Raw genomic sequence first — 15,362 nt, 5'->3', positions numbered from 1 at the left:
ACACTTGTATATATTTGTGTGCGACTGAATCTGTATATGAAGTGCTACAATGCAGGGGCCGCAGCTATTTTCAAAGCCAATTTCCCTTGTGCTTCGTACACAGACTCAGTCACATACAGATATACTAGTGTTGCATATCAAATAAATCAGCACAGTCTCCAGGTGCATCCAAGTCTCATCGCATTGCGGCTAAAACATAATGTATCAAAGAAAGCTGCCCGATGCTAACAGACTGGCATGGGACCTGGCGCCCACTTATTTCAGGCATCTTGCACCACTAGGAATATTGATTCCAGATGTATGGGGACACATATTTACATATGACCCAATTGTATTTTGCCTGGCCCTATAAGTTTTAGGCAAGAAATAGGGTAGCAAAGTAGTCACATGTACTTATTGATTTGAATAATTAGATGTATCTTTTCAAGGGTTATATAATAGCCTTGGGCCACAAATGTAATGCTTGGAACCAACAGAGGGTGGTTACTTGCATAGAACCCACTTTCAATTAGCCTAGTATAACAAGGTTTTGGGCATGAAATAGAGTGGCAAAGTGGGCACTTAAGTCATACTTGCCTACCCTCCCGATTCGGCCCACCGAAAAGGCAGGCCGTGTGTGGGGGGGGGGGGCGGTGATGCGTCATTTTGGCCCTGCCCCCTGGTTCACAATGCCGTTAATCTCAGCATTGTGTAGCGGGGCGGGGCCAAAATTATGCAAATGTGTGGCCCTGCCCACAAATACCGGTAATCTGTTCCGCTCCGCCCCCTTGTGCTGGTCACGCCCCCCTGCTATGCCGATCTGGTTGCCCCTCCTGGAAGGGGCAGCCAGAATATCGGCAGCCCTGATTTAAGTGAGCTATTTAACACTTGCAAAACTACAGCTAATATTTCAAATCGATAAAATTAGTACCTATGCCCACGCCGTACAATTAGGTCATATGTAGGTCATACCTCACAAATATTCTCCTCTTGGAATCAAGTCCCTGCGTGTCTGAAAAAGGGGTGTGGTCTAGCAGTAAAGGGGGCATGGCCTAGCTGTATGTCGCCATTTTCATCACTGTGGGAGCGAGCCCAGCACTCCCGGAGATGCTGTGTTGCACCCAAGCTATCCGCGCACAGTAAAGACATGCTGTTCGCATGTGCACAGCATTTATTCACCTGCTGCCCTGCTCTGCAGTGCAGCGGTGAGAGTGATCTTCCCCTACTGCGGGACACAGTGGCCCACAGGTGGGACAGCAGGACAGTCCCTGAATAGTGGGACTGTCACACCAAAAGCGGGACAATTGAGAGGTATGTGTAAGTGACCACCCTCTGTTTGTTACAAGTGTCAAATTTGTGGCCCAATCCAATTTAACCTTTGAAAAACTGGTTATTCAAATTAATAAAAAATAGAACCTGTGCCCACTTTACAGCCCTATTTCATGCCTAAAATCTTGTTGTACCAGTCAAAATACAACTGAATTTTTTGTAAGGGACACACTTTTTCGTTTATACAATGTTAACTTAGTGATCCGACTTGATTTAATTTTTTAATATAACATGTTCTGAATAAGAAGCTGTAACACGAATAAGAAGTGAATAAAACGATGACCGAATAAGAATATAGCTTTATGCCCGTATTCAATTAGAGGCAAAAAGTCAGATGTCGGACTTTTCACCATCATCGCCGTTTTTCCAGGGGATAAAGTATGGGGCGTGTGCCCGCTTATCCCCATATTCAATTAGCAATCGGCGAAAACGGGACCAGGCAGAAAAGTATCGAAAAGTCCTGTCACTTTTGGGGAAATCAGCCTGTAACCCACCAAAAGATGGTCTGACATGGAGGATCACTATGGGTACTCCCGAATTGGCCTGCTAAAGGTAATTGGGGTTTTTAAACAGCCGCAGCAGTAGCATTAATGCGTCATTAAAGAAGTGGTGAAGAATAGCATTTAGCTTTATTTTTCTGAAAAAAAAAACTAGTCCCATCAAATTTGGGGTACATAAAAATGGGTGCAAGCATATCTTTAAGTCCCTAAAGTGATTTGTTAAAATTCTTCAAAAATCCACCTGCCGCATACATGGGGACCCCGACCCCCCCCCCCCCGAGGTTATTTTGCTAGTTTTTAAGTTAGTCCCCCAATGTTATTTTTTTCACCCCAAAACTAAACCACTTTTTTTGGGGTGTTTCTAAGTTTTTGGCACAGATACCTTTTAAGGGACAGTCCAAGGGATGCAGGGTACTTTTTTTAAGGCCTGCACCCCAAAACACCAATTCTGCACTTTTTTTCCCCACCTGATCAGTGGTGAAAACTTATCCCCGTTTTTTTACAAAGACTTTTCGCACCAACGAAAAGTCTTTGAAATGGAATATGGGGATAATGAAAATGGCGAAAATTATGTCATCGGCGATAAATTATCGCCAATAACGGACTTTTCGCTCCTAATTGAATACGGCCCATATTAAATTTGAGGCGAAAAGTCCAGACTTCTCGCCTGCTGGACTTTTCGCCTCCTTCATCTGTTTTCCCGGTGGAAAAGTATTGTGTGCCCGCTATTCCCCATATTCAATTTCAAAGTAGGCGAAATCCGGTACCGACGAAACTTGGATCGGCGAAAAAAAAACGGGAATTTTTGGGAAATTAACCTAGGACCCCCCCCCCCCTAAAGATGTCCAGACATGGGGGATCACTATGGGTACCCCCGTTTTTGCCTGCAGAAGAAAGTCAGGTTTTAAATAGCGGCGGCAGGTGCATAAATGCGGCTTTGAAGGTGATGCAGAATAGCATGTAGGTTTTTAAAAAAAAAAAAAACAAAACTATGTCTATCAAATTTGGGGTACATGAAAATGGGTGCAAGCATATTTTTAAGTCCCTTAAATGATTTTAAAAAATTATGCAAAAATGCACCTGCCGCTACTCTTGCAATGAAGAAAACACCTGCCGCATATAAGGGAATCCCTCTGGACTCCATTCCGCTAATTTAGAAGTGTGTTCCTTATTTTTTTTTTTTTTAAACCCCAAAATTGTAATTAATTTTTTGGGGTGTCCCGATTTTTTTTTTTTTTTTAAAACTTTTTTTTAACACAGAACATTTTTAGGGACCATTCCCAGGGGTGCAGGCTATTTTTTAAGCCTGCACCCCTAAACCCCAATTCTGCACTTATTTTCGCCTGCTATAGGGAAGCGAAAATTGATCCCCGTTTTTTTACATTGGCTTTTCGCACCGGCGAAAAGTCAATGAAATTGAATACGGGGATATAGAAGTGACTTTTCGCCCCATATTAAATATGGCCTTGTTGTATAATCTGTTGATATGATTTAGGTATGGCCACCGGGCATCGATGGTTCACAACCCCCGATGATCGTTAGGTTTACCATCGATTATGTAGATTCAACTGCTCATCGCGCGTAAGACCAGCGATGGGCAGCCCTAATTTATGATTACAAGCCACCCCTAACAACTTGTCACTGGCAGACATATCAATCACCCTCGGGCTGACCTCTTGCTGTCTCCGCTCCACCCTGAGTGACCCTTTATTTCCCGCGCTTTCACTTATCTGTGTTGAATCCCTTCTCTCTCGCCGTCCAGTGGTCGCGGCGTGCTGACGTTGCCGTGCGTCATCTCCAGGGCAGCGGAAAATGGCGGAGGCTTTGCCAGAGGCCGGGCGGTTCTTCTGTCATAACTGTTCGGTCGAGATCAGACCCCGTCTCCCGGTGAGAGGCCTTGGACAGGGAAAGAGAAGGTCCCGGGGGTTGGAGACCAGGAACCTGCAGGCTTTGGGTGAGGGGAGTCATAGAGCCCTGGTCACAGTTCCTGCCAGGCTGTCAGCTGTGAGACGGGCAGCCCGGCTGGTGACTGCACCGCGCAGGGAGACATGGAGGCGGGGGCCTATTCATAAGTCATGTCTATAGTGCCGGGGGGGTCCTGTATGGCTGCGTGAGGCCGCCTCTAGGCTCCTGTCTGGCCTGGTCGTGATTCGCCCGTACTTCTCGGCTTCCGGGAGCCGCATTATTTAATACATATATATAATGTTACAGCGTGTGAGACTCCATATATATACAGTACTAGGCCTCATTCATGTCCTCCGGGAAGGAGTCAGATCCGGAGATGGGGGGGGGAAGAAATACGGACTCGGTCACCTGCTCTGGTGTCATGTATTCTACTCCTCTTGTGCGAGGAATCTCTGCTCTCTAATTTCCTACAGATGGCTGACAATGCTTCTAGAAAGCAGCATGGCCCTGTCTCAGTAAAGCAGATGGCAGCGGCCAAGCTGTTTTCCACTGTATGACCCAGTGACAGCAGGCTTAGTGAGGGGACGGTGAGGTCGGTATATTGGCTTGTCATAACGAGAGAGGACCTCATTTAGGTGAACACCTCAATCCATATATCTGTTTGTTCTTTGAAAACCCTTACTCTTCAGTTCCTCTTGTCACCTTTCTTTCCCACCACCATAAACAAATAGAGAAGAAAGGACCCTTACATGATGCATGGCGAAGAATAAATGTGTATATAATCTGAAATATTAGTGAATGAACTAGAAGCTGATGTTGAGCAGCAAGTAACCCCCCCCCCCCCCCCCCAGGAAAAAAAACCCTTAGGAACAATTTAAGTAAAACACATGTCAAGAAAAGCAAATACTGTGTCTGGGAATGTGAGAGTTGAAGTTACATTAGAAAATATTTTTTCAGTCGTTCATGAAACAATTCTATAACTACTATAAAGGACCCTAATTAATCAGTTATAATTGCATCGGGACTGATTTAAAGTGGGGTACAAGCCAAGTACTTGCTGCAATATATGTACTTAGGAAAAAATATATCTTGTGCTACAGGGAGAAAGTGAAAAACAATAATACTGGGCAGTATATGTGTGCCGCATACAAACTTGCCTGGTTTTTTTTTTTTTTTTTTTTAATAAGCTGTTATCACAGCAGTGATTCCCAACCTCTGTCCTCAAGGCACACTAACAGTCCTGGTTTTAGTGATATCCATGCTTGAGTACAGACATTTGAATCAAAATACTTTAAGTCAACTGTGCTCAATCATGGATATCCTTAAAACCTGGACTGTTAGTGTGCCTTGAGGATTGTGGTTGGGAACCGCTGCCTTAAGGCCCCCATACATCAGCAATCTGAAAACCACGATTGAACAGTTTGAAGCTTTATTGCCTGATGTTAGGATTTCCCAATCTAGCAATCTGAGCCCATACATTACAGATCTTTTTCAGTGATTTGCAGATCGATTGCAGCAAACATAGATCTGCCAATCTTGAAACGCCTATCATTTTACTGGTAACTGTCTGCAAATCTGCTGATCATGCCTGTACACTAGCAATTTACAGCCCCAATCGATCTGTGAAATCCAACATGTTGGACAATCTAATTTAACAATTCCAATCACTTTTTGGTTGCGTTCTGTGAAGCCCATACATTGCAGATTTTTATACACAATCAATTGCTGATGTATGGGGGCTTTTAAAGAGATCCCATTGAGGAGTTCAAAGTAGCAAGTGCGGAAGTTGTGGTGATTTTGAAATGCTTTATCATTGCCTTGCACTCTACAGTGCAATGCTGCAATATTCAGCTTCATGCAGTGTGGACGGGTCCATTAGACGCTAATTGTTGTGAAATGTGTCATCATGCCACCACCCACTTTACTAATGAAGTGTGCAGAATGTCGTGGGGGTGCCCAGATTGCCTGTGAAGACTCACCGAAATTCATGAGTATCCCAGACATATTCTAGTGTATACAAGTGTAGACCTAATTTTTCTCCCATGCAGAATTTGCACCCAAGCTTACATCCGCCTCATTGGAATGAGAGTGGAGGTTCATCTCACAACTATGGAAGCCCATTTCCGCCGCTGTGTATCTCAAAATATTGAGAACATTTCTCAATTATTTGAGTTAGGCCTGACAGCTAAAGTCATGTGCACTAGCTAGCATTCCTGCCTTTGCAATCGGGAAAAAAAGGGAGGCAGCACTGTTTTGGGGCACTGATGCAGAGCAAACAACTTAGATAGACTATTGTGCTCTGGACACCAAGGTAATCTTATGTGAGTGATGCAGGTATTGTGTACTTGTACAAATGACAAACTGGGCGGGGGCTGGGTAGTGCTGGTATCTACCTTATTTATTTGAATGTGATGAACCCAAAAAATAAGCAAAGTAAGCATAAAATCAACTGTCTTTTGCACGCAAGGTTGCGTGGTTGTTTCGCTTCTTTCTACGCTCTCATTTTGGGGTGTATACACTGTATGATGGATATGTGATGATAGTCTTATTTCATCTCCACCAAAGATGTTTTTTTGTAGCTTTCTCTCCAGTGTAATATTATGTGACTGCTCCAAAATCACCAAAATTTCACGATTTGTGTATCCACGCCTAAAATAGTCTTCAATGATTGTATCCATGTTGGTCTGCTAAGCTTTGTTTTGAACACTTGCTTCTGTTTCTTTGCCTCATGGAAACGCCACATAGGCTTATGAAAACTTCAATAATGTTTCTCATTATTTTGAGATACTAAGTCAATATTGAGATACTAAGTCAATATTGAGATACTAAGTCAATATTGAGATACCAAGTCAATATTTTGAGAAAGTTTCTCGATATTTTGAGATACTGGATCTTTGTTTTTTCATCACAGTGGTGGAATTGAGCTTACATACACAACAGTTGTTAATTCAATAATGAAATTATTTTTTCACTGAGTAATCATTGACAACACTTGTTGCCTTTAATCATTCTCTATCAGTATTGTTTTGGGGAGCATAATTTAACTATGCAATTCATTTTCTAGACGTTTTAACCTGTAAAATAAACATCCTTTTGTTTTATGTGAACATATGAGTACTTTTTATTATTCATGCATAAAGACCATAGAAAGATCCTGACTGTTTGCATTCTAGAATAGGAATGAAAAACGGAAGGGGTCAAATTGACAAAATAAAAAACCCCCCACAAAACTATATAAAACGCCTTCTTTTGTAGCCAAGTTGATAAATCCTGGAACAAGGGGGTATATTTACTGTTCAGCATTTTTATTCAAAGCTGCCAATCATTGGTGACTTTGACAGTTTTAAAATGGCAAAATAAATAAATGCTGAACCAGGCTGTTGCTTTAAATCCATCAGTCAAGCCGACGATTACAGGTGGCTTTGACAAACCTCGGGGAAGTAAATCTACCACCAAGTAGTCTATAGCAGCAAGAGTATCGTGACAAAACTAGTTTGAAGTGGAATGTTCTGTGGTATAAAACCCCCCCCACAGATTTGGTATCCCATATGTTCTGTGGTATAAAACCCCCCCACAGATTTGGTATCTGCATATTGTTTGGTAACAGTGTATACTTTAGTGAACCTATCATTTGCAGATCGGTGAAAAACTTGCTTGATTTTGCATTTAAAATTATTGCAGCTTTAATAATACAGGAAGACTCGCAGGAGTTCCCACAGTGACTGCAAACTATTACATAAGCCCTCATGTTTGTCAAATAAATGTATGGAGTGATTATTTAGTCTGCAGTCCTTCCCTGCTCAGTGGCAAACCCAGGATTTCTACAGAGGGGTTTCCAAATGTTTAATTTTAAAGCAAGTGTGGCCAGTCCATGAAGACGGCATAATCGGCACTTAACCAGCTATATTATACGTCATACAAAGGTATGAAATGATTCTGATATACTGTACCATATACAGGACCAGCAATCACAGTATGTCATTATATGGGACGTAGGGCCATCCCGTCTGAGCTGAAAATTTTTATTTCAGATGTGGGCTCCATTCCAGATCATTGGAGCAAGTTTGGGAATCTGGGGCGGGGGGGGGGGCAGAAAAAGAACCTAGCACTGCCCTGGACATACATTAGATGAACAGATGGTCTTATGCACTGGATAGTGTACTATTAAACCATATTAATAATTCACCCTATAGATGGTCTAGATCAGTGCACCCCTAACAGTGCATGTTTTCTAGATCTCCTAGTTGGTGCACAAGTATATTAATTGCTGGCTGACATATTTTAAAAGATCAACAGTTGGTGCTAATTATTTCATTTGTGACACTGAGGGTATCTTGAATAATATGCTATATCTATTATGGTTATCATGGTGTGGGTTAGGGAGGGGGGTTTCCAGACAACTGTAAATCCCCCCTGTGTTTGCCTATGCTGTTTGGGGTTTAATTACTAAACGGCAATTTTTTCAAAGCTGCCAATTATGAGTTTTAACCCTACATTATTAAAAACAGTATAACCATTAGTGCAAAATTAGTTAAATGTTGAATATTAGCACTGTGCCATAAATCATAGTGTTCCACCTGGCCCCACACGTGGTATTGATTATGCAACATTGATCCAATTCTGACAATTGCTGAATTTTCTATTGTTAAGCAGAACATGGTTTTTATTTAGGGGTTGTATACTTAAACTGACCTTATATTTCTTTGGCAGGAGTACACATGCCCCAGGTGTGAGTCCGGGTTCATTGAGGAGCTCCCAGAAATAAGGTATCTGTTTGGCTTTCAGTTCAAACAATGCTAAAGAACAATTAAACCTCTTATTTGACATCTAATGTAGGTCATTTTGTCAATGAAGTATACAGCTCTGTGCCTCCAACATGGAACGTAGGTCAACTTTTTTGCTGTGATGCAAAGTGGGCAACATAGATGTGAATATTTGTTTTAAATTTAGGAGGATGCCCCTGGCATTAAGTGAATTTATAACAGAGTACTGTATTTATATAACTGCAATATCTGAGTTGATTGATTTGGTGTTGCCGAATACCGCTTTTCCCCCAAAATTCCGGGTCTGACATGTGATTGGAACACCCCGTTCCTACTGTGGCGCAGACTCTGGACCATATGAGGAGCCTTTTAATTCTCCCTCCACGGTGACAGCTGTCACAGACACTTTCTGATTTCACCCAATCACCATGCTATAAATGGTCCCGGGTCGGATGACCCAGGTTACATGTTTACACTGAGCCTAACCTGGGTTTTACCTGCGTAAACCTTGCTCTAGACCCTGGAAGAAATGACCCGGAATCTTTTCCTTAGAGCTATTTCCACTGAGCTGCGTCCTGGGTTGACATGGCAATTACCCGGGTTTTTGGGGCAGTGGAAAAAGGGTATAAGACTGAACAACAGAGCTTATCAATGTTTCTTTTTGTGGGCTAGGAAAGTTTATAGGAAGGGCTGCGCTCATCACTAGTCTTGCAGCTGCTAGGGAGAAAAGAGATCTGTTGAAGTGATATGTGAGCTATAGTGGTGTCTCCCAGCGCTTACTCCCTGACCGTAATAGAGATAATACATTTATTATTTATACCGTTTGTATTGTATATCACTATTAGGTGTGTATGCTTTTAACAGTGCTGTAATAATTTTAAAATAGATGCTTATTTTTATTTTTTGGATAAAAAATAAAAAAACATTTCCTTCATCCACTAGAGGACACTGGGGCTTACAACACTGGGTGTAGACGTGGGTTGAGTAGAGCCTGACACTTAAATAAATCTAAACGTGTGACTGGCTCCTCCCCCTCTATCTTAAGAACCCGAGGGTTCCCTCCAGTAGTTCGGACTATGATACAAGCTCGTACACCTATTACTTCCAGAATTTACCATCGGGTCTGGCAGCGTTATATTTCCTGGTGTGAAGGAAGAGGTCTTTCAGCCATTGGTTTTCACTTACCGTGTCTTTTATCCTGTCTTCAGTATGAATTGTCTAAAGGTCTTCGATTGTCTTCTCTGAAAGGGCAAGACCTCAGAGGTGGTTGGAACCTTTTTACAAGGGGTTCTTCATGTTCAACCCCCATATGTGCCCCCTGTTCCACCCTGGTGTTTGAACTTGGTATTGGAGGCTCTTCAGAAGGGCCCTTTTGTACCTCTTGAGTCAGTAGAACTCTGTTACCTTACTTTAAAGTAGGGATGTGCAGGCTCGGTTCTACTCGGTTCAGTTCGTTTTTTTTTACCGAATCTTATTGGCTATCCAAAACTCGTGACAGCTGATACCCAATAAGATTCTGTAAAAAAAAACGCACGGAACCGAGTAGAACCGAGCCTGCACATCCGTACTTTAAAGGTGGCATTTTTGTTGGCTATCACTTCGGCCAGAAGATTTTCTGAATTTGCCGCCCTATCTTGTAGACCACCTTTGGTAATTTTTCATTTGGATCAGGGGGTTTTGCGTACAAAGCCATCTCTTCTTTCTAAAGTGCTCTCTCTCTCTCTCCGGGTGTTGTCACATATAGTTGTACGTTGCACTCTGCCATATCGGAGCAGTTTGCCCAAGCGTCAGGCTGGTCGTATCGTGTGTGATATTGCTCTACAGCTACGTCTGGGAGGGACAATAATGTGCGCTCTGCTGCACCCACTCTCTATTTTGCAGGCCAGGTGCTGCAGGTTTATGTGAGGAGGTGATGGTACAGGATGGATTAGGTGGTATAATCCACCAGGCCCTTCTAATGTCCCGGTCCCTGTGTAGGAATCCCTTTATAAGGGCTTCCTTTTATCTCAGGGCTTGGCTACTATTATGGGCCCCTTAGCGGTGCCAGCTGTTTTCCCCTCTATGTGGTTACCACAGCAGTCTGTTTTTTTTTCCCTTACAGGGATTGCCACAACAGATTAGTGCTATGCAGATTCCTCCTGTGCCCCCGCCAGGGGTAGATGGCAGCTACCTCTACTGCGCTACAGACTTGTTGCAGGAGGAGAAAGCAGTTAAGCCGTCTAGGCATCCTCTGGTGTCAGCATAGTCCACACACATTTTTGAGATGTCGTCTGATGCCGGATAGATTGCCGATGTCTCTAACCCTGAGTACCCTCCACTGGTGATGGAGACTCTGTTTGGGGGTTACTATTCCTGCTTTGGTGTGAACTGTCAGAGCCGCTGGGTCATAGAGGATGTCGAGCCAGATCCTCTGTTCAAGCAGGCTCTGTTTGTACAAAAAGGGCTACTTCTGCGGAATTCCCTTTATCGGATCATTTAGTTGATCGCAGGGCTACAGCCTGGCGAACGCCCGGTAAGAGGTATCAACTTCAGGGACGTTTGGCTGCGTGTTATCCATTTCCTGTACAAAATAGAACTCATCCCCTGCAATGGATATGTAATATGGTTAATTACAAGTGCTACGTTACCTATGCCTTCCATTTCTTCCTTGAAGGTGGAGGTTTGCCGGAAGTCTCTATAGCTTCCATCAAATGCTTCTAGGCCTCAAAGGCTTTTTCGTTTGTAACATCAGAGATGCAGCCACACATATTGGAAAGGCTGTTCTGGATATCAGTCTTCTGACTACCAGTGTCTCGGCTGCAGCTGTGGTGGCGTTCTTGGACGGCAGAGGCTGATTCCAAGAAGGGCTTACAATGCTTCCCATACACTGGTGAAGTATTATTATTGTTATTATTATTATCGTTTATATGGCGCCACAAGTGTTCCGCAGCGCCTTACAAAGTACATAAACAGATTGATTTACAGTGACTTACAGTACAGTACAATAAATTACAGGACATGGATAATATACATTGCTACATTCACGACCATAACACCCAGATAAGCAACAATGCAAAGCAATCAAGTGTTAGGTGCCCTGGTAGAGAGTAAGAAGTAGATGGAAGTTATAGTAAGGAGATGCACAATAGGGTAGAGGGCCCTGCTCATAGGAGCTTACATTCTAAAGGGGAGGGACAGACAGACAGGGGTGAAACAGATGGGATAGGCAGGGAGAGAGGAGTATGTAGCAGCAAGTTAAGATGAGAGCTGGAAGGCTTTGATGAAATAGTGGGTCTTGAGAGCACGTTTGAAGGATTGTAGAGAGGAGGAGAGTCTGATGGGAAGTGGGAGAGAGTTCCAAAGGTGGGGAGCAGCGCGGGCAAAATCTTGTAGGCGGGAGTGGGAGGAAGTATTCAATTGGCATGCGAGGCGGCGTGCATTTGTTGAACGAAGAGGGCGGACAGGAGAGTGAAGGGAGATGAGGTCAGAGATTTAAATAGGAGAGGAATGGCTGAGGGCTTTGTAAGTGAGTGTGAGAACCTTAAATTTTGTTCTAAAGGGGAAGGGGAGCCAGTGGAGGGCTTGTAGGAGAGGGGAGGCAGATGCAGAGCGTTTTGAGAGGAAGATGAGCCAAGCAGCAGCATTGAGGACAGACTGGAGAGGGGAGAGAAGGGATTTGGGGAGGCCAGATAGGAGAAGGTTACAGTAGTCCAATCTGGAGATGACCAATGAGTGTATGAGGGTTTTAGTGGCATCCTGGGTGAGAAAGGGTCTAATCTTGAAAATATTTTTAAGATGAAAGCGACAGGACTGTGAGAGATTCTGGATATGTGGTTTGAAGGAGAGGGAGGAGTCCAGGATAATTCCAAGACAGCGCACTTTGGGGCTAGAGGAGATAGTTGTGCCATCAATTGATAATGGTGGGAAGTGTGGTTATGTAGGGGGGAGGGAAGATGATAAGCTCAGTCTTAGACATATTAAGTTTAAGAAATCGCTGGGACATCCAGGAAGAAATGGCAGAGACAGTTGGAGACACGAGTGAGGAGAGAGGTCAGGGGAGGAAAGGTAGATCTGAGTATCATCAACATAGAGATGATATTGGAGGTCAAAAGAGCTGATTAGTTCACCTAGTGAGGATGTATAGAGTGAGAAAAGGAGAGGTCCAAGAACAGAACCTTGGGGAACACCCACTGCAAGAGGCTGTGGGGGAGAAGAGGAGTCATGAGAGGAGACAGAGAAGGATCGGTCAGAGAGGTAGGAGGCTAGCCAGGAGAGGGCAGTGTCACGCAGACCAAGGGAGTGAAGGATTTGCAGAAGGAGATGGTGGTCCCCAGTGTCAAAAGCAGCAGAAAGGTCAAGGAGAATGAGCAGAGAGTAGTGGCCCTTGGATTTAGCAGCAGGGAGGTCATTGCTGACTTTTGTGAGGGCAGTTTCAGTGGAGTGGAGAGAGCGGAAGCCAGACTGAAAAGGGTCAAGGAGGGAATGAGAGGAAAGAAAGGTGGTAAGGCGCTTGAAAACAACACGCTCAAGGAGCTTGGAAGCAAAAGGGAGGAGAGAGATGGGACGGTAGTTAGAGAGAGTGTTAGAATCAAGGGTTGTTTTTTTTTTGTATGGGGGAGACAAGGGCATGTTTGAATGCAGACGGGACAGTGCCTGATGATAGGGAGAGATTAAAGAGGTGGGCAAGATGGGAGCAGGCAGAAGGAGAGAGGTAGCGGAGGAGATGTGAAGGGATAGGGTCAAGGGGGGAGGTGGAAGGGGGGGGGGGTGACTGGATGAGGGACATGACTTCCTCTCCAGATACAGGGGAGAAGAAAGTCGGTAAAATTGAAGGAGAGGGGTGATCTGGGAAGAGAGGCTGAAGTGGATAGCAGGGGGACTGGTGGGATATGATGTCCTGACGTATGGAGTTAATTTTAGATGTAAAGTAGGTAGCAAAATCAAGGGCAGAGAGCGAGGAGGGGAGGCGAGGAGGGGGTGGGCGGAGGAGGGAGTTGAAGGTGGTGAAGAGACGTTGGGGATTTGAGGACTGAGAGGAGATGAGGGTCTTGAAATATGACTGTTTAGAGAGAGGGAAAGGGCAGCACTGTTTGATGAGAGCATAAATTTGAAATGGAGAAAATCAGCCTTAGAGCGTGATCTTCTCCACTGTCCGGCAGTTCGCGAACACTTTTGCAGGTATCTGGTGCATTTGGAATGCCTGGGTTGAGGTGTAAATCTGCGAGGGTGAATAGTGATCGCCGGAGCAACAGACTCCAGAGCAGAAGTAAGGGAGGTATTGTATAGAGAAATGGCTTGTTCAGGGCAGGAGAGAGAGAGGATAGGGGAGAGAAGTGAGTCAAGCTGGGAAGAAAAATAAACTGTGTCAATAGCGTCAATGTTACGCTTAGTGATAGTGGCCTTAAGAGGTAGAGGAAGGGAAGGAGAGAGGGATAGGTTAAAAGAGAGAAGGTGATGGTCTGAGAGGGGGAATGGGGAATTGGAGTAATCAGAAATATCACAACGGTGAGTGAAGACCAGGTCAAGCGAATGCCCACTCACATGGGAAGGTGAGGAGGTCCATTGAGAGAGACCAAATGAAGACATGAGGGTGAGGAGTTTGGAGGCAGAGGCTTCTGTGGGGATATCAATAGGAATATTGAAGTCACCTAGGGTAATAGAGGGAAGGTCAGAGGAGAGAAAGTGAGGAAGCCAGGAAGCAAAGTTGTCAATGAATTTGGAAGGAGGGCCAGGGGGACGGTAAATGACAGCTACTCTAAGGTGAACTGGTTGGAAGAGGCATATAGCATGAACCTCAAATGTAGAGAAAGTAAGAGATGGTTCAGAGGGTAGGAGTTGGTAGAAGTAACCGGGGGATAGAAGGACCCCTACCCCACCACCATGGCGACCCCCAGGCCGAGGGGTATGAGAGAAGATGAGGCCCCCAGAGGAGAGAGCAGCAGGGGAAGAGGTGTCAGAGGGTGAAATCCAGGTTTCAGTAATGGCTAGGAGATGCAATTTTTTAGAGATGAAAAGGTCATAGGTGGGTACGAGTTTGTTACATACTGATCTGGCATTCCAGAGGGCACAGGATAGAGGGACAGTGTTTGTGGGAGAGATGTGAATTAGATTATTTGGGTTGCTGTAGCGAGAAGGTGAGTTTAATATGGGTGGCCGAGATGAATGTAGTGGAGAGATTATGCGGGGACCAGAGCTGGGAAGGGAACCTGTAGGTGGTTGGCAGGGAGGGAGTTTAATATGATGGGGGTGGTATGGGGTGACATGGAGAGGTGGTTTGGAGGAAGGATTATCAGTGGGGTACTAGGACAAAGGAGGGGTAGAAGAGAATGAAAGTGTATTAGTGGGAGAGGAGAGGGAGGACGGCAGACAGAGGTGGGGAGATAAAGGATGGAGGAGGTGGAGGAGACAAGGGGGAAATGATATAGGTGGAAAAAGGGGGTAGAGCAGAGTATTAGGTAGACAGTGAGTGGAGGTACACATAATAATGGTGTGGAAGAGTTGGGTAGGGGGAGGAAAACTAGATGTGGGAATAAAGTATGAGTGCAGAGAAGCAAGTAACAAGGAAAATGTGCCTGCAAAATTTCCAAACTATTATTGAGCAGAGGAAAAGAGGAGAAATGGGATATTAAAGTAAACTGAATTAGAAGACAGATGACAGGCTAGGAAAAGAAGAGAGGTGGGAAGATATTATTTCTAAGACATATACTAAAATTGGCACTGAATACAGTAAGCTGAGAGTTGTTTGTGAAACGAGCGAGTCAGTACAAATAATAGCAGGTGTAAGTTCTTATAGTGAGCAAACAGAGGCCAGAGAAGATTGCCCAGGTGATGCAGACAGCAGTTGCTTGTAGTGTAGATATTGTGAACTTACATTTCTTGATCTACTTTGTCCATGTGTTCTTGTTAA

At 44.3% G+C, this 15,362-nt stretch overlaps 1 protein-coding gene across 1 annotated transcript in view; it reads left to right on the top strand.

Annotated features, from left to right (window-relative positions):
* The first annotated feature begins 3,533 nt into the window (after positions 1–3,533).
* The window catches only part of RNF126 (ring finger protein 126), a 45,308-nt gene continuing 33,479 nt past the window's right edge, over positions 3,534–15,362 (top strand). Inside the window, exons 1-2 of the mRNA XM_088460296.1 lie at positions 3,534–3,695; positions 8,424–8,479. Of these exons, the coding sequence (XP_088316422.1) occupies positions 3,621–3,695; positions 8,424–8,479 (131 nt within the window). The 5' untranslated portion in view covers positions 3,534–3,620. The remainder of the gene's footprint in view (positions 3,696–8,423; positions 8,480–15,362) is intronic.

This window comes from Taudactylus pleione, unplaced genomic scaffold (assembly GCF_031769625.1).
Source record: "Taudactylus pleione unplaced genomic scaffold, aTauple2 ptg000044l, whole genome shotgun sequence".
Lineage (NCBI taxonomy): Eukaryota > Metazoa > Chordata > Amphibia > Anura > Myobatrachidae > Taudactylus > Taudactylus pleione.
The sequence above is the reverse complement of the archived record's forward strand: the minus strand, read 5'-3'. Positions and strand labels throughout refer to the sequence as shown.